This window comes from Equus asinus, chromosome 7 (genome assembly GCF_041296235.1).
Source record: "Equus asinus isolate D_3611 breed Donkey chromosome 7, EquAss-T2T_v2, whole genome shotgun sequence".
Classification (NCBI taxonomy): Eukaryota; Metazoa; Chordata; class Mammalia; order Perissodactyla; family Equidae; genus Equus; species Equus asinus.
The window spans coordinates 80,470,359-80,489,067 of record NC_091796.1 but is presented as its reverse complement, the minus strand read 5'-3'; the positions used below and the strand labels follow the sequence as shown (position 1 = coordinate 80,489,067).

Sequence of the window (18,709 nt, the reverse complement as noted above, 5' to 3'; positions counted from 1 at the left end):
ACGAAGATACCGTCCCTGAGCAGCTCAGACAAAACCTGTTCCTATTTCCCTCCGTGCCCCTCTCTGAAAGAGCACTGAATGGATTAGGAGTCACAGTCCAGATCTGAAGGAGTTTTTAAGCAATCATTTGGCTGATACACGAAACATGTTCAGTGACCAAGAACTCTCTACCTCGTGAGCCAGCCCACTGCTCTCCAGAGAGGGCTGACGGCTTTGAAAGAGCTTCCTCGTGCTGGGCTGGAAACTTCTCTGTAACTTTTGTCTATTGGTCTCAGCTGCCCTCACAGACAAGTTTAGTCCCTCATCTAAGAGTGCTGGAAGGAAGCTTTGGTGGCCTCCTCGCCTCCACAATTCTCATCTTCACGTTGTACATCCTCAGTTCTGTTTCTCACACCATGGTCTCCCGAGGCCTCATCTACGGCATCCATCGCTCCCTCTGGACACGCCCTGCCTCGTCAACATTCCTCAACATGTGTGGCCGAAAACTAAACCTCCAACGGTGGTAGAACAGACCCTACGTCTTCAACAGCATTGCTTTTTAACTACCTCCCATTCCCATGCTAAGCTTGTGCAGGTGCCCCTCCCTGCTCCTGAATTTAAGTCGAGCGGGTATTATTCACCACCCTATTAAATTTCACTTCTCAACTGCCATGGATGGTCTCAACATCCTCACACCAGCAAGTGGGCAGGCACAAATCAGACCCACGCAGACAGCGGGCCCACTGAAGCGGAGGGAGGACAACAAAGGAACAGGTTACATTTATGGATAACAACTGTGTCCTGACCTATTGTTCTTAGCGCATGCTTTCGAGCTTCGCCAAGCGTAACTTTAGTGAGCTCGCAGCAGACAACACACGCTCCTGCTTCACTGTCAACCTTACATGTCTGGTCTTACTGGCTAAGGTGTAGAGTAGAGGGAACCACTTTTCCCTTGCCGAGGGGAACTTTAGGATCAAACCTGGACTCTGAGCAACGCATGTGAGTCAGACAGTGAACCACCGTCTCTTGCATCAGTGATAGAGGCAAAAACTGCTTAGGATCGAGAGGAAAGCCTTGTATCAGCATCATCTTGTACCAAATCGCCCCGGGTAAAAAAAAAAATGTTATACTGTATAACAAACAATCACTGATAACCTCACAAACAATGGGAGAAACCCTTAACACTACATGGGGCAGGGTGGGGATTAGACATCAAGTTCAATACCTATCACCTCATTAAAAACACTGTGCGGCACGGGCCCTGGACCCACATGTCTAACATTAATATTCCCCAAAACAACCATGTTTCAACTTAGGTTTGGGTATACTTTTAAAGTTTATCATCACTTTAATTCATTAGGAGAAAATGACGCTTTTTGGTTGTTGTTAGCTCATTTATATTTGATTGCTGTACTAACACTAAAGTTGCAGTGAATTCTTATTTTTGAAGTCAAACCAAGCCGTTTAAAATCTACTAATTAAAACAAGAAATAATTCGTTTGGCTCGTGGTGTGCTATACCACTACTACTAAACTCCTAAAACCTTTTGCAGGGAGTCATGAATAAGAGCTGAAATATTTTTCTAATTGTCACTAAAGTAATTAAAATAAGAAACGTGCATGTTAGATATGAAACCCAGGAATCCTGAGGGAGACATTTGGGGGAGAGGAAGGGAAGCATATTTTACAGTGGTTTTATTATCTACTTTCTGCTAGCATAAACGTTTAACAACAACAAAATCATACTTAATAGCTGTAAAACCCAACAAAATAGTATAGGATAAAAAATACCCATAATGAAGGTATTCTTGGTAAGCGCGATTCTTTTATAACATGTTAAAATCTCAAGAAAGTAAATAAATCATGTGTGCATTTGTTAAAAATATATTTGGGGAAAACTTAGGCTAGAAACATCAGGTTTTTTGGTTTTGTTTTGGTGAGGAAGCTTGGCCCTGAGCCAACATCTGTGCCAATCTTCCTCAATTTTGTACATGGGATACTGCCACAGCATGGCTTGATGAGTGGTGTAGGCCCATGCCTGGGATCTGAACCTGCAAACCCTGGGCCACCAAAGCAGAGCACGCAAACTTAACCGCTCCGCCACCAGGCTGGACCTGAAACATCAGGTTTTTTTAAACACCTCACATTTGATTTTCAAATGGTTCGAGTTCTTTGTTGGCTTCCCCAGAGAGCTATTGAGGCGTGGGGGTCCTCTTCCTCTGGGCAAAGGTGGCTTGTGTGCGCCAAGTAATGTTTTGCTGCTAATTACTTCCCAGCTTCAGACATTCCAGGTTTTTTCCCCCTTTTTAGTAGACTGTAAAATTATGTATATTTAGCTTTTTACTTGGTAAGTCTTGTTAGAAGTAAATAGTTACTTTTGGGTGTTTAGTGCTTTCAAACAAGATGAAAAAAAAAAAAAACCCAAACAACTCACAGGCTGAAATCACAGAGGATTTTTGAAATGTGAGAAGAATAATTTTAAGCTTTGGATATGAAGATCATTTCCCCTACTTTAATGACAATACAAACTCCAGCACAAGCAATATGCTACTGAGATCACTATGAAATATTAAGAAGTGACAAAATCTGTACTATGAAACTAGATGGTATCTATAACGCAGAAACTGATGTAATTTAATTTCTCTACCATTGTGTCCTTAGAAATTAGAAAATGATAGACTTCTGAACCAGCCATTAAAACATTTTTCTATCTGGAATATCAACCACATTTTCCCTTTTGCTCTTTTGTAAACTGATCAAGGCTGGCTGAATGGAAATCACTTCACATGTCTGAATTACAGATGAAAGACAGTGATGTCAACCAGGACTGTCCACAATGGGGCCAAAGGCATACCTACCCTTCGGGCATGGATTTTTGCCTGTAAGTGCCCCCACCAGAGCCAGTCTCGCTGGACGAAGATAGGCTGCTAGGGGAGTTTCGACACTGCTGGGATCTTGCTAAAGCCATGGATGAGACCGTCACATAGATGTCTGATCCAGGAGACAGCCTGCGTGTGCAAACCAAAATACGAAGTCAACAATTTAAAGAGAAAATCCTAATGCAATGCATGCTGGATAATTTCATACAAATGCGACAAAGACAGTGACTTCATGGAGATAGTGAAAATGAAGCCAGTTGGAAGCCTACAAAAGAAACTTTCCTATGAAACTACTCCCTAAGGAAACAGCTGGAACACTGCCTTGAAGGGGGCAGGGGCTGGTGGCATCAAAAAAATAACAGGGGGAAGAAACCATGTATGTTTCCACAGGCTGCCAGAATTCAATGGCTGAATTGCTTATGCAGTTCCTTGTACGGCAGTCAGAGGATAACTGAGCCCCAGAGATACTAACACAGCAATTAATTCCAATTTTTCACATGGGTCTCCCACAGTATATGACCACAGCGAGACTGGTACATTCTTTGCATGCGTCTTTGTTTCCCAATTTTATTACTCAAAGTCTGGAATGAATATTCAGATTTTGCTATTTAGTATTTATAAATGTGATTGATAGTAACATCACCATATAAAAACCTCCAAGAAAAAAATGCCTAGAATTGCGGCTGTTGAATTTAATTGGAATTGCCTGATTTATATAATATCACAGTAGAGCGTGCTCCACATGGCCACCTAACACATCTGTTTCTAAAGCTGTGGATCCTTCGCCCTGGTGACTGGCTCTCGACATGGAAACCAGAGCTTTGTGGTCAGGACAGATGTCTATCTCCCTCGACCTCCTCCACTCCAGTCGGCAATGGGGCAACTGCTCAGATATCAGTAAGTGATGCTGACAACTGTGACTAGGTGTAAACGAAACCTCTTTGATTTCCAGAAGCAAACGCTGGCACACGTCATTTGACCCTTGCAGCAGGGCAGGCCATTTCCATTTTACACCTGAGGGAGTGGAATCAAAGTCATTTGTTCAGTAAGTCAGGCCTCTTGCTTCTAAGTCCACTGTACTCCATGCTAAATTACTGCTGTCCCCTATAGAAGGCTGAGTTTTCTTTTCTTAATAGGACAGTTTGCAATGGGTCTGCATGGTCAGATGATTTTGCACGTAAAGGTGTCTTATACTTAAGCCACAGTCCTGAAGCTTTGGGACAGAACCTGATTTACTGAAATACAGTGAACCTATGAACCTTCTGTCACAGGGCAGGATGGGGTTTCAGGGACAGGAAGTTGAAAGAAAGAATAACAGAATCACAATGAGAAGCTTTTCTTTTTCTTCTCTTTTTTTTTTTTGAGGAAGATTAGCCCTGAGCTAACATCTGCCAATCTTCCTTTTTGATAAGGAAGACTGGCCATGAGCTAACATCCATGCCATCTTCCTCTACTTTATATGTGGGATACCTGCCACAGCATGGCTTGCCACGCGGTGCCACGTCTGCACCCAGGATCCGAACCGGTGAACCCTGGGCTGCTGAAGCGGAATGTGTGCACTTAACCGCTGTGCCACCAGGCCAGCCCCAAGCTTTTCTAACAGAAAAAGAATAAAGATGGATAATAAAAAGTATAACTCCCAAGGGCTGGATTGGTGGTGTAGTGGTTAAATTTGGTGCACTCTACTTCGGTGGTCTGGGTTCATGGGTTTGGATCCTGGGTGTGGACCTACACCACTCATCAAGCCATGCTCTGGCAGCGACCCACATACAAAATAGAGGAAGACTAGCATGGATGTTAGCTCAGGGCGAATCTTCTTCAACCAAAAGGAGGAGGACTGGCTGGGGCTGGCCCGGTGGCACAGCGGTTAAGTTCACAGGTTCTGCTTTAGCGGCCTGGGGTTCGCTGGTTTGGACCCCGGGTGTGGAACTATGCTCCATTTGTCAAGCCATGCTGTGGTAGGCGTCCACATATAAAGTAGAGAAAGACAGGCACGGATGTTAGCTCAGGGCCAGTCTTCCTCAGCAAAAGGAGGAGGATTGGTGGCAGATGTTAGCTCAGGGCTAATCTTCCTTAAAAACAAAACAAACCAAAAAAATAAATAAATAAAAGAGGAAGATTGGCAACGGATGTTAGCTCACAGTCAATCTTCCTCACCAAAAATTTAAAAAAAAAGGTCTAACTCCCACATCCTTCTATGCCCAAGGGGAAGATCTCTGACTTCAGTGCCAGATCTTTCCCCTCAGAGAGAAACCTGACATCTCCAGCTGTTTCCTAGATATCTCTATTAAACACCCTCACCAGCAATTCAAATGAAGCCTCCTGAAACCTAACAGATTTTTTCCATTTCCCCACCTCCCAACACCCCAAATCTATCCCTCCCATATTTGTTCTCTCAAGCTAAACACTTCGAAGACATTTTTCCCCTCCCCTTTCCTCATCTTCCACAGTCAATTGGTCTAATAAGTTCAACCATTTAGTGAGCACAAACTATGTGTCAGGCATCCTGGGTGCTAGTCTTGAAAACCCAGAGACAAAGCAGATAACTGGTCTCCAACCTGCTGATTGTCCCCAACCTCCTCCCCCGTACCCCCTCCCCCCAGCCTGGATCAGTACAACAGAGCTCTGTCTTCCCACTTCTGGGCTCTGTCCACCCCACACCTCCAATCCCCCCACCATCCCAGGTCATCTGACTGCTGACAGCCTCTCCATCACAGCTTCCCTCTGCCTACAGGAGAGAGGACCAAATGCCTGGCACTCTCTTCCAGGCCTTGGACCATCTCACTCAAGCCCATCCTCATCTCCATGCCCTTTACCTGCCTCCATGCACCCTGCATTCTGGGCACATTCAGCATGCCCTAGTTCAAGCTCGCCCACCATATTCATACCTTTATTCATCTTGTCCTCTCTGCCAGGAATGCCTTTCCCCTTTTTTACTCACATAAAACCCTTTTTCTCCAAGGCCTAATTCCAATATCATATCTCCGAATTCACAGATTAATTAGAACTCCTCGAGTTCCACGACAGTCTGTTCTTTGCACCATTATAGCACATCCTATAGAGTGGTTAGTTTCACGTGTGTCTATCTCCCTATTTAGATTCTGTCCTTAAGGGGCAGGACTGAGCCTTATTTATCTTCACGTCTCTGGTTGCTTAACACAAGAATGAAGGAGAATCCGTATTAGCAGCGGAGAAGATGAAGAACAGTAGGTGGGCTCAGGATAAGGGCCCACAGTTACTTCAGATGCCCCAAGCCAGGGGTTTTCAACTAATAATAAAGTGCCAAAGTTTGTGACTAATTTACCAAAACAATTGTAACAGATTCAAAGTTATGCTTTCTTAAACACGAGAAAAAAGGATGACGGAATTACTCCAGACACCCTTGTGCATATCATCAATCTGACATGTAATGGCAAGAGGACTTAAGTAACAATGCCTACTCTGGTGGTGTGAAATGGGCAAATAAGGACACCAAGGATGCTAGGTCCCTGGGCAATGTGATGAGAAGCTAGGAAAAGAGGCAGAGTTCCTAAGCTCCCCGGCTACCATGAGCAATCTTGTTATTGCCACACAGACTCGGAGAAATACGGGCTAACCACAGGGCTGGCATCCTCATGAGCATGCCAGGCTCAGGAGGGGGGCATGTGTGGGCAGCTATGGTGGCGTCAGAGACTAGTAGGTTCTCAGAACACTAGCTCACCCCTACTTTGGGTAATGTGTTTTGATGAGAAAGATTAAGAGATTTATCTGGGTACCATAAAACAGTTATCCCTGTATTCTTTTCCATGAAGACGTCTCCCAAGTTTCTCACTATTTATTCTGAAGGAATTGGAAGGGTACGGGAGGGGTAGGTTACAAAGACAGACAACCAGGTAAAGATTAAGGAACAGCATGAATGCAAATACAATAAGAGACCACACTCCTTTCTGCCCTAAGAGTCTGGCTTTACAGGCACTGAATAGAGAAACTTCAAATCCAGTCTCGTCTTGTAGCTGCTCTGACGTCCTTACTGTGCAAAGGAGGAGGTGTTTCAGAAGATGGGAAAAAAGGAGACGGCAGTAGAATGTTAACGGCAGTAGAATGTTAACGTGGTTGGGGTCAATGCAACACCTGGGGGCCCGATGACTTTGTAATTTTTCTCAGAGTAAATAAGTCATGCCAATGAATTATATTTATGGTGAAAGTTAAAGTGTTTCTGCTTCTATGGGAAGCAACAATATGATTCCATAAGAAAAGTCAAGATGTAACTTTTATATTTGTATTTAGAGCTTGCTTTTCTTACCCTGCTCTCCAAAACAGACATTAAGCTAAAAAATATCTCATGTTAGTTCTCAACCTAAGCTCTTTTATTTGGCAAATGTATCAGAAAATTCTACTTGGTTGCTGGAGTTATCCCAAAGGGAAAAAATAGCATTTCCAGAAGGCCGGCATTCATTCCCATCCCTTTTCTGCATTTATATAACTCAATAGCGGCTTTGTTTCCCGACTGTTCACACACACAGAACACACATACAGCAATTCATGGAATGCCACCCAAATGTTTTTACGACTCTAGACGTATGTGTAGTGGGCAAAAAAATGTCAGAATTATCCCTTATTCTGATGACTTACTCTTTTCCAAATACTGTGCATGCGATACCATCACACAATATTATTTGAGAATAGACCTAGCTCAGGGAGTGGGAGGTACCGCCTGCCAGGCGCTGGCTGGCCACTTCTGCCGGAGATAGATCACTACTGGAAGTTGGGCTGGTTGCTGTCCTGCCACCTTGGAAAAAAGTACCCCCCACGTTGGCCTGAATAGGAAGCCAGCATGCTGGCCTCTTGCTCTGTCCCCTCCAACTGCTCTATTTTAAGGGTTGCTGAGGCCAGTGAAGGGTTAGTGCAAGATCACAAGTCTTTTCTTCTCTTTTGAGATAAACCCAGATCTTTCTACTCTCTCTTAGTCTTAACGAGCCCTGGACATTCTGGATGTTAAAGCCCAAACAGGTTTAGAGGCCTAAGATTAATACATCTTTCAATTGCTGTGAGATCTTTCAATTCTGTGGAATATAAGGAAACATCTTTTTAAAAAAATTCTCTGGTCACTGTCAGAAAGGAAATTTCCAAACCTTTTAGCACTAATTTCAGTAGATTCTCTTCCCTACATTTGTCTAAGTGTAGCCAAGAAATAACTAAATGTTTTTAAAGTAACTGACAGTGAATATTCTCTGGGGCTGCTTATCACTTCCCTCTGCAGAAATAAAACACCAGGGCTTTTTCATTGTACGAAGATGCAGCAACTGAAAGTCATGATCATCAGCCCAGCAGACAATACCTCCACAGTCTGCAGGACTACACTTAACACCAGCTTTTCATTTATACGCAGTGCGTTTCATTGAAATGAAAACAAAGAGTTGAAGGGGATGGACATTTAGGAAGGGACCGTCCAAGATCAATATCAGTTCCTCATTTTTCCAGAGCATTCTCACACCAGGATAAAAGGGAGAAGAGAACTGTCAAAAAAAATTCCCCTATTTCTAATAAAATAACCCCTGTTCCCACCACACCCTTCTCATGAATCAACTCACAGGACTACACATATGGTATTAACATTAATAGATTCTTATTAAATTGATCTCTCCAGATGGTGATTATAATTTATCAATTTATGGATAAAGAATTCTCGGTATCTGAGGAGCTGATGATAAAACTTTTCTTGAGTAGTAAGTTTAATTATGCCTCTATTTCCCGCTTTTTACTCCAAGTGATAGCACCGCTTAGATATGTCCAAGGAGCTAAGGCCCTCTGCAGCTCAAGCGCAAACAGTGGAATGATGGTCAAAACAACTGAGAGGGTTTCAAATAGGAGCAACGATTGACAAATTAGGTCCATAATTAAGCACAGCATTTTACCACAACTCAGCAATTAAAACACTATTCACCATGGAACAGGATCAAGTTAGTCTGTCTTCAGTAATGTAGATCAACTAGGATTCTTCCAGAATTATGTCAAAAAAAAAAGGTCTCTAAAATGATTCAAGGTAATGTAATTTGGATGCTATACCCAGAACAGACTTTGAACAAGCTGTCTTCAAATTCAAGCAACTCACCACCTCTTCCCACTGTGGCCTTTGTGAACCACAGCTACCCCTGGTTTCCTCACCATACAATTCCTATCAGCTGTTCAGACTGGATTGTGAAATCCTGTTCTGATGAGTCTCCTATGACAAGGTCAATTTACAACAAGAATAACTCTTGTACAGTTAGGAAAATACAGCAATTCATCACACTGAGATAAATGGAACATCACTTCACAGCTGTTGGCTAGCTGTTAGAAGTTCACAGCCCGGCATACATGGGTGCCCCTCGAGAAGAGTCAATTTTATATCATAGATGATTATAAAGAACAAAAAACAAAAATAGATTGCACACAGGACCAGCTACATAATTTGTGGGACTAAGTGCAAAATGAGAATGTGGCACAGCACTACAATTTCAAGATGGTGACAGCAGAGCATTAAACTCAGCATGGATCCTTCTAAGTGCGGGGGCCCAGTGCAACTGCTCAGGCTGCACGCCCATGAAGCTGGTCCTGACTGCAGCACATATGACTGGGCCCCCTCAGCATACAAACATGCATGCACTCGCCAGGAAGTATTTCTTGGATGGCATCTACTTATGGTGGTGGATTTCCTTCATGTAGCATGGCAGCTAAGATAGGGCACTGGAGTCTGATGGCCTTGATGCTAACCTCAGCTCCACCACTAACCAGCTATGACTTTGAACAAATTAAATTATTTTATCTTTCAATCCCTGGGCATCCTTATCTGTAAAAGGGGTAAAGAGTAACCAACTTATTGGGTTGTTGGGTGGATTAACTGATAAAACTCACACGGACTTTGAACAGAGCTTGGCACAGAATAAGAGCTCAGTAATAGCTACCTATAATTTTCAAGTAAAATGTAACTGTCATGAGAGCAGTATAAACGGAGTGTAGAGGGGCTCAGGCAGGTTACAAGTCAAATCTTGTTGGGAAACCTAGAGGAAAGGAAGCTTTATGAAGAAATGTATTTGAGACGGGTCTTGTAGGAAACCAAGGATCTTCACAGAAGCTAGAAGTTAGGATGTGGGAATGTGAGGGTGCATGTGGCCACCCATGATGACAAGTTAGGCTGGAGCACTAGACAGGTGAGAGACTGCTGGGGCCTGTTAACAGAAGGATGAGTGGGCCTTGCAGGGTGAGCCTTTGTACAGCCAGCTGAGGAAGCACCAACTTCATCTGCCAGGTACCCAGGAAGCACAGGAGGTTCTGCAGCAGAGCAGTGGTGTGCTCAGAGCTGAGCCCGTAGAACCCGGGACAGCAGGCATAAGAGGTAATGCCCAAATAATGTACTTTTTCACTTTTTCTGCCAAGGTACAAGAGAACTGATGAAAAAAAATTTTAAATTTGAGAGATATGCGGATAGATAAGAAGCCATTAGTTCACCACGAATACTAACCTCTTTGATTGGTCCTATCTGCCAATATTCACCAATGCTTCATGAAAAGAAGCCCCAACCCAATCCTTTGGTGAGAAGCTAAGTTGTTTTTTTTTGGCAGGCTAGGATTTTAAAGACTAGAAAAAACTAAACAAAATAAATTCATTCTCCATCCCACCATACAGACAAAAACAAGGGAAGCAGAAGCTGAAAGACGGCACACCCGGCTGCCTCTGCACGGAGCGGCTGCCCAAGTGCACCTTGCCCCCGCCGCCCCTGACCACTGCCCGAAGCCAGGGGAAGAGAAAACCACCGCCACCCAACTTACTTTCCTCTCCCACAGAGTTCTATCAGTGCTAATGCTCCCGGCTTTCAGAGAGTGTGAATCCTGCAACAAAGTCAAACCATTTGTAAACTAGTTCCACCAATTACTTGACAAGCGCATACTGCTGCCCACGGTTCAGGGCTGTGCGAACTCGACTTCCATATCCTTACTTCTGTTTTGCGCCACTTCGTATGCCATCACCATTTGTCATTTAAATGATATAATGGGAAACTACAAAAGTCAGACAAGAAGTGACAGACTGGGGGACTACAGGCTACTTAATTAGGCTGGATTCTGACTCTCTCCAGGAGTGGGGACCAGTGGGCATGCACGTGCCAGCAGGGCCACAGGCATGCGAGAAAACCCCCTCTCCTGCCACCCCTCCTTGTGTATTTGTGCTATGTTCCCTAAAATAAGCCTGCAGATCCTAAAGAGGTGCATCCAGAACAAATAGTCCATGGCCACCTTTATGTGGCCTGAAGCAAGCCCTCTTGCGGTACGGCCACCAGCTGAGAGCCCCGCAGTCAGGGCACAAACACCCAACCCACAGAAACACACACACTTGGGTGAAGAGATCAGTTCAACTGCTGACCAGCCCTAAGGACATGCCATCCATCTCATTATTTCACAGCAACTGTTCCTGCAGGTAAAAAGGAAACCCACCCACTTTTCTCGGCAAGCACTTTATGACAGGCAGATCCCAAATGCCGCTCTGTCATCATACAGAGGGATTTTCCTGAGTGGAAGCAGACCTCAGTCAGACTGTTCGTTGTCTAGGGCTCTGAACAAGAGGCTTATGGGAAAATTTCACACTGATGATTGTGGGGGTGGGTCTAAGTAGCTAATTTGTCTTAATTATCACTAATTTCCACAAGTTGATATACGTGTTGTGCAATCAACAAATCTTAAAGAAAAATGTCAGTGGTTTCTAATATAAGGGAGCAGAAGAGTATACTACTTCTCCTCTGAGAGTTATTTAAATTCCCGATGATAAATGAGTCCACGTAGCTCACGGGCTCCCATCAGGCAAGGGGCCTAATCCCTTCTCCACGAAGAGGAGGGTTACAGCAGGATACACGTTAGCTCTGGCTTCTGGGAAGGCCTTCCCCATGTTGTGTGTGTTGTCAGTGGTGGGGAGCTGAGGAAGCCCCAGGGCCACTGTGGGCCCTTACAGACCCTCCCATAAGGTGTGACCAGGCCAGGCCTCCCTGGGCAATCCTAATGCAGAACACCCCCTTCAAGCTGGGTAGGAGGGCAAGACCCCACTGCCGGGCACATCCAGGAGTACAGCTGCTTAGGGACATGCAGAGGAGGAGGAGCACATGCTACCTTACTGATCTTCCCAGAACACAACTGCTCTTCACAAGATCATCTCTAAGGTCCATTCGAATTTGCATGGATGGTTTTTGCAGAATTTCCTACAACTTCTGCAACTGCTCAGTTCACCATGACTGTGTCAGCACAGCAGGCCTCCTGAATTCATCCTCTCTGTCTCACCAAGGTTAACCAGGACACTGTGGCTGCAGACAGCACAACTTGCTCCTGCAGGCTCTGACCCACTCATAGCCTAGATCAGGCTGAAGACGGACTCATCGGTCCAGGCTGGCAGGCCCCACCCACAGCCCCAGAGTACCCAATTCCAACCAGCTGTTTCACTTCCACAGAGCTGTGTTTGGAAGAGCATCTAGAAAATGACGAACAGCGACTGCCATTTCCTAAGCCTCACTATGTGTCGGGCCTGTCCCAAGAGCTCAGACTGGACAGAGAGTAACTAGATATATATTTAGTTACTAACCTCAGGGAATCTTCACAGCGACTCTGAGAGGCGGGGCTAGTGCTCCATTTGATTCGTGGGGACACCCAAGTGTGGAGAGGATAATGAACTACCCACTGTCACATCACTCGCAAGGGGTGGGGACAGGATGTGAATCAAGGCCCCTGGACTGCAGAGCCTGCACTCCTGGCACCTCTTGGAGTTTCCCGGCATCACACTAAAACACTGGTGGCCTCCAGGAGTTACCCAGCGGGTCACACTGAAACACTGGTGGCCTGCTGGGAGGAAGCCATGTGGAACGCATCCCCAGGCTGAGCGCAGAGCGGCTACTTTCAAGGCGTGAGGAACGATGAGGGAATTCAGGAGCCTGAGCTGGGGACCATGTTGGAGCACTCTGATCTCATTCCCTGGGTCACTCCGGAGGGACAGGAACTGGGAGGTATGCCAAGCTCAAGCCACCGTGCCCACTTCCTGAATGCTTAAATAGAAAATATCTTTGACCTATAATCTAAAGACGTGAACTTGCAAATCATCTAAACTCTAATCCCAACGTGGATGTCAGACTATGCTCGCTCCTCTGAAGAGTCGGGTAAAAGGAGCCTTGAGAGGTGGGTGAGTGTAAGTCAGGAACGGCCCTCCACTGATCTGCCTGATCTTGGCTGACAAATAAAACACCATAACTCAGTTTCAGTTTCAACCAATCTGAAACCTTTCATAGGAAATTCAATCAAGAACAACTCACATTTCACTGAGTCAATTTTAGACAGCTTTACCTGTAACATACTTTGAAAAGAGGAGTACTCTAACCTTACCAACAAAAGTCAAAGAATTCTACTTAAATATAGCTTTAATTCTACATCTTTATCAGACTATGGTGTTTCACTTTTACCTATGGCTTCATTTTTATAAAAACAAATTTATTTATCCAGCGTCTACTGATGGATGAATGGATAAACAAAACGTGGTCCATACATACAATGAAATATTTATTCAGCCTTAAAAAGAAAAGGTTATGGACTGAATGTGTCTCTCCCAAATTCATACACTGAAGCCCTAACGCTCAGTTTAATGACATTAGGAGGTGGGTCCTTTGGGAGGTAACCAGGCTTAGATGAGGGCCTGGGGTGGAGTCCCCATGATGGGATGAGCGCCTCTATAAGAAGAGGAAGAGAGACTACAGCTTCCTCCTTCTTTCCTATGAGGACACAGGGAGAAGGCAGCTGCCTGCGAGCCAGGAAGAGGGTCCTCACCAAGAACTACATCTGTGGAACTTCGATCTTGGACTTGCCAGCCTCCAGAACTACGAGAAATAAATGTCTGTTGTGTAAGCCACCCAGACTATGGGATTTTGTTACAGCAGCTCGAGCTAAGGCAGAAAGGAAATCTGGACACATGCTACAGCATGAATGAACTTTCAATACCCTATGCTAATAAACCAGGCATAAAGACAAATATTGTATGATCCTAACTATGTGAGGTACCTAGAGTAGTCAAATTCAGAGACAGAAAGTAGAATGGTAGCAGCCAGGGGCTGGGGGGACGAACAGGGAGTTGGTATTTAAAGGATCCAGAGTTTCAACTGGGGAAGATGAAAAAGTTCTGGAGATGGATGATGGTGATGGTTGCACACCAGTGTGAATGCCACAGAACTGTACACTTAAAAATGATCAGAATGGTAAATTTTAGGTCATGCATATTTTACCACAATTAAAAAAAACCCTCATTTTTCTCCTTAATTGATTTACTTGTATTCCTACTTCTTCAAGAAAGTTCTTTTGCTTATTGGTTTAATCACTAAATAAAGTTTTAAAAATTCATTGTGAGTCTACTAAAATGCCAAAATCTGTGGTTGGTCCTTGGGATATGATGATGAATAAGACAGGCTACCTTACATGGGAAAAGTGCGCACATAAGATTAAAATTAAGTATAATAAACTCTGTGAAGGAAGTAAACACTGAGTGACATGAACATTCCCAGGAGGGGCAATTAGGGTAGAGATGGGAGGAGGAAGTTCCGGAGGAATTAAAGGGGACTTCTCAGAGGAGGCGAGCTTGGGCTTTGTGCTAAAACATCCTCGGTTGTTAAGCTGCTGCAAGAGAAAGTGAGGGGCAGCGTGGCAGGTGTACAGGCACCGAGGAGAGAGAAAATGCGGCCACAGAGTCATTTATAGTCTAGAGCCTGGGGTGGCAGGGGGACAGAGGAGGACAGGGTAGGTAACTCACAGGGGGAGTGCACTGGATACTGAAGGTTGCACAGAGGCTGTAAGGCAAGGCATGGCCTGAGGAGTGCTTCCATTTTTATTAGGCCGCCCTGTGCAGGATGCAGCATGGAGGGGTGGAGAGCAGGAGGCTGGAAGTCAAATTTGGAGGCTGTTTTGGCCAGAAAAATCCTAGTGTAAAATGAGAGCCCCTAAGGCAATGACAAGGAGGACACTTAACATGTTGCAGTCTACACAGAAGCTGGAATATAATGATGTACACCAGAAATTTATGTAATGTTATAAACCAATGTGACCTCAATAAAAACAGGGGGAGCAGTGGCCCAGTGGCATAGTGGTTAAATTCTTGCACTTTGCTTTGGCGGCCTGTGGTTCGTGGGTTTGGGTCCCAGGCGTGGACCTACACCATTCATCAAGCCACGATGTGGCAGCATCCCACATACAAAATAGAGGAAGCCTGGGGCAGATGTTAGCTCAGGGACAATCTTCCTCAAGCAAAAGAGGAAGACTGGCAACAGATGTTAGCTCAGGGCCAATCTTCCTCACCAAAAAGAAGGAGGGGGGGAAGGGAAGGACTCAACAGAAGCTTAGGACCTGATAACTAAATGAGTGTGGAAATGGGGATGATGTGGAGGGCATGGTGATTACGGGCCCCAGTTCGCTCTGGATACTTGGGTAGATGGCTAAGCCCTTCACCAAGGTGGGTAATGTGAAAAGGAAGAGGAGATGGAGGACAGGAGTGTGGCTGAAGTTAGTTTGGACCTGTGAATAAGAGACATTCGTGCAGCACTCAAGCGCAAATGTTCGGCAGGTAGTCAGGTATACGAACAGGAAAAGTGAAAAAGAGGTCAAGGCAAATATCAACTATGAAGGAACTGCCCGCATACAGATGATGGCTGAGGTTACTATAACAAGCTACTCCGACATATTGCAGTGTGGAATTAAAAGAAAAATGAGCAAAGAATCATGGGGGACACAAAATTTTGGGGGGTGATAAGACAGGTGCAAAGAGCTAACAAAAAAAAAATCAGTAGTAAAGTTTTGGAAGACAAGGAAAGGGAGTTTGAAGGAGGAAGGAGTGGCGAATGGTATCAGAGAAGCTGAAGACCACAACATCCAGTGGCTTTAGAATTATGGACGTCAACAGGGACGAAGCCTGAGCAATCCCAGTGAAGCTCGAGAGTTCTAGGATTTAATGATCTTCATGTCAAATCCTACAACTATGATCCAGGTGGACAGCATTTGAAAAGTACAAGTCCTGAAACTTCTAACCACAGCTAATATTCTAAACAAAGGAAAAGTAAAGTTTAACACAGAACCTGCATGAAATAAATTTAGAAAGCATTTCCTTAAAAATAAAGATTGAATGGGCACACACTATTATGCTCTCTGAGAAGACAACTCTCTGAGTTTGTTTCAACAGTACTCAGCAGGCACAATCTTCACGCCCTGTACGGTGCTGGTGTCTGCTGAGGAGGGGTCCGGGAGGCTGCAAATGCAGCTAGCCTTAACTCCGCGTACACGAAGAAGCACTCTCCATCCAGCCACCGAGAGCTCGCGGCAGCGGGGAAAGGGTAACAGTATGGCACCCAGGTAAAACTCAAAAGTATCAACGGTTCAGGAAGATCCAACACCAGATATTTATATAAAGGCTGCTAATATTGCATCTAAAAAAAGAGAAAGGGAAATTCTTTTATATGCTAAGATGCCTGTTATTTATACAAAGGCCTCGAAATAGCTAAACTTTTTGGAGCATATTAACACAGATCATGGTTTTATTACTGATCCCTCATTGTGTTTTAAGGCAGTAACGTGTTGCATTCAATATGCTGCAGCCAGCTATTTTTATTTCAATTCTACCCTTACACTCTCCAGATAAATTTGAGGCCAAAATAATGATTGCATTATATTACCTACTTTTGTTGAGCAAATATTAGTTCTGTTAATAAAAACTACTCCCACAAATACTATAAAATTATATATTCAAAAGGCCACCTGGAGAGCATACAGCTCATATTTTTAAACCAAATAGAATTATACTTTATTCTATTTAGATGGCAAATGGGTCATCTGTTCTTACTGCATCAGTTTCTCTTAATGTATAGAGAACACAATTTAGTGAAATAATTTCTGTTAGAAACTCCAAACACCAACACATTTTAGTATATCATAAAAATCCTAACCTTGGAATTAAAGGAAAAAGAATAATCTATTCCACAAATCTATTTTAAAAAAATTGTTCTTAATGACCTTTAAGTGTGGGATCTTGCATACAATTCAAGAAAAACTATGCTTCTATAAGCAGTAAATTAGTATTTTCATCTAGAATGAGCCGTGCTGGATCCAGGCATGGGAATGAAGTCGGCAGATTTCTGTAGCATGAGCAGGGTAGACTTGAGATAGCTCCTAACTTAGGCTTACATACAGCTGGTTTCTCTACAGTTAAACATAACTGGCCTAACCTGGGGGAGAAAAATCAGTGGAACGAAACAGCTACGTAAAGGCCACACTTCAGTTTCACTACTGGGCTCACGCCATCATTGGTAAGGCAAGATTCGGGCGTGGCGGACCTCGGCATGTGTTTTGACTACTTGTGATTCATCTGAAAGGTCCATGTCACACTTTACAGACTGCCCAGGTTCAAGTGTAAATGGCAGCCAGGCAGGGCTGGGATGAAGGGGAGAGTCAAAGGACAAAGATGTGCCCAGCCAGGGGCCTCACTTCCATATCTTAGTAAGGGGTTTTGTTCTCAGTAAGACTATGAAGGGAATGCTTATTTTTTCAGTTGTATTTCACTACTTTCACAGAATAAACTAAATTCCCAGGTAGACCTTATGAATCTGTGGTCAATGCCCAGGTAGACCTTATGAATCTGTGGATTCACAAAGGATTCAAGAAGTATTCCTGATGAATGTCATGAGTCTAGTTTATACCCAAATATTCCTGAAATAGTAGCGAAACAAAGTTTCTCAAATATTACCTTTTATTTATGACTTGAAGGTAAAACTTAAAAAAAGAAATATCATACTAAGAAAATTAGAAAGATGGGATAGGAAACCGAATTGTAAAATATTCACAAAAGAAGACTATGCATCTAATTACCACATACTTCAAAATGAAGATGAGCCAAATAAACCTAAATATCCCGAAAACATGGGGCTGAGATTTTACAACTCACTACACCATCCATCCTAAGATCTGAAATCCTAGCCCAGTGTTCTAAAGAAGACCTTAAACTAAGATGCTTTAGAGAGAACTGAGTAGAGGTTATTGCCTCGAAAACCACTGACGGCCTCACTTGTGCCTCTTTTATCTACACAGCTCAGAGAGTCACAGGGCTGTTCTTACAACCTTTTATGGAGAGCACCCACTTAGATGCCTTTCCTCTCCGTGGAGTTAAGATGAAAGGCAGACACAAGTATCCGCAGAAACAACCTCTACAGCTCAAAGAACTGGAGTTGATGCAGTCTCTAGCACTAAAAGCTGCTGGCATCATCGGATGATAATTAGCTACAAAAAATATTTTCACTTTTGGAGGTCAGTATGTCCAAGCAACAACCTTTAGTTTTTGTTGCAGAAATTAAACTCCACATGGAATCGAAATAGATTCTCCTATTTTCTTATATGGAATATTGTATAAAGACAATAACCCAAAACAGTTTCATTTGTAAAAGCTCAATGAGTGTTCTGGAGAGAAAGAAAATAGCATTGAGAGGAAAAAAAAGTCTCTCTCTAAATAATGGTTTCCTAGGTTCATCTTTCAAAATGTGAGCCAAATCATGACTTCCAGTTAACACACACCTCAGAGAGAGCCAAGTTTGGAATGTGTAGAACAAAGAATTTATTCAGAGATCTCTTGGAAGTTTTTCCTCATCAAAATAATGAAAGCGAGAGGAGTGCAGACGGGAATGTGGCCACTCTGGGAGGGGAATCTTTCAGGGAGATAAACAGCATGGGGCTCTGTAAATAAATTTTCAGGATTAAATGAGAAATTTTAGAAAGACAGCTAGTTTTTTTGCTTGTCTGTTTTTTATTAAATTATTTCTACATGGTACTCTAGTATTTCTGAAATAGT

At 43.7% G+C, this 18,709-nt stretch overlaps 1 protein-coding gene across 18 annotated transcripts in view; it reads right to left on the bottom strand.

Moving 5' to 3' along the window:
* SIPA1L1 (signal induced proliferation associated 1 like 1) overlaps positions 1-18,709 on the bottom strand; it is a 360,159-nt gene that overhangs the window by 43,983 nt on the left and 297,467 nt on the right. For 15 of the 18 annotated variants that reach the window (XM_070513910.1, XM_044773908.2, XM_070513913.1 and 12 more), the window contains one exon: positions 2,837-2,986. The exons of the other annotated variants lie outside the window; for them this stretch is intronic. In XM_070513910.1, the coding sequence (XP_070370011.1) occupies positions 2,837-2,986 (150 nt within the window). The remainder of the gene's footprint in view (positions 1-2,836; positions 2,987-18,709) is intronic. 18 annotated transcript variants of the gene reach the window in all.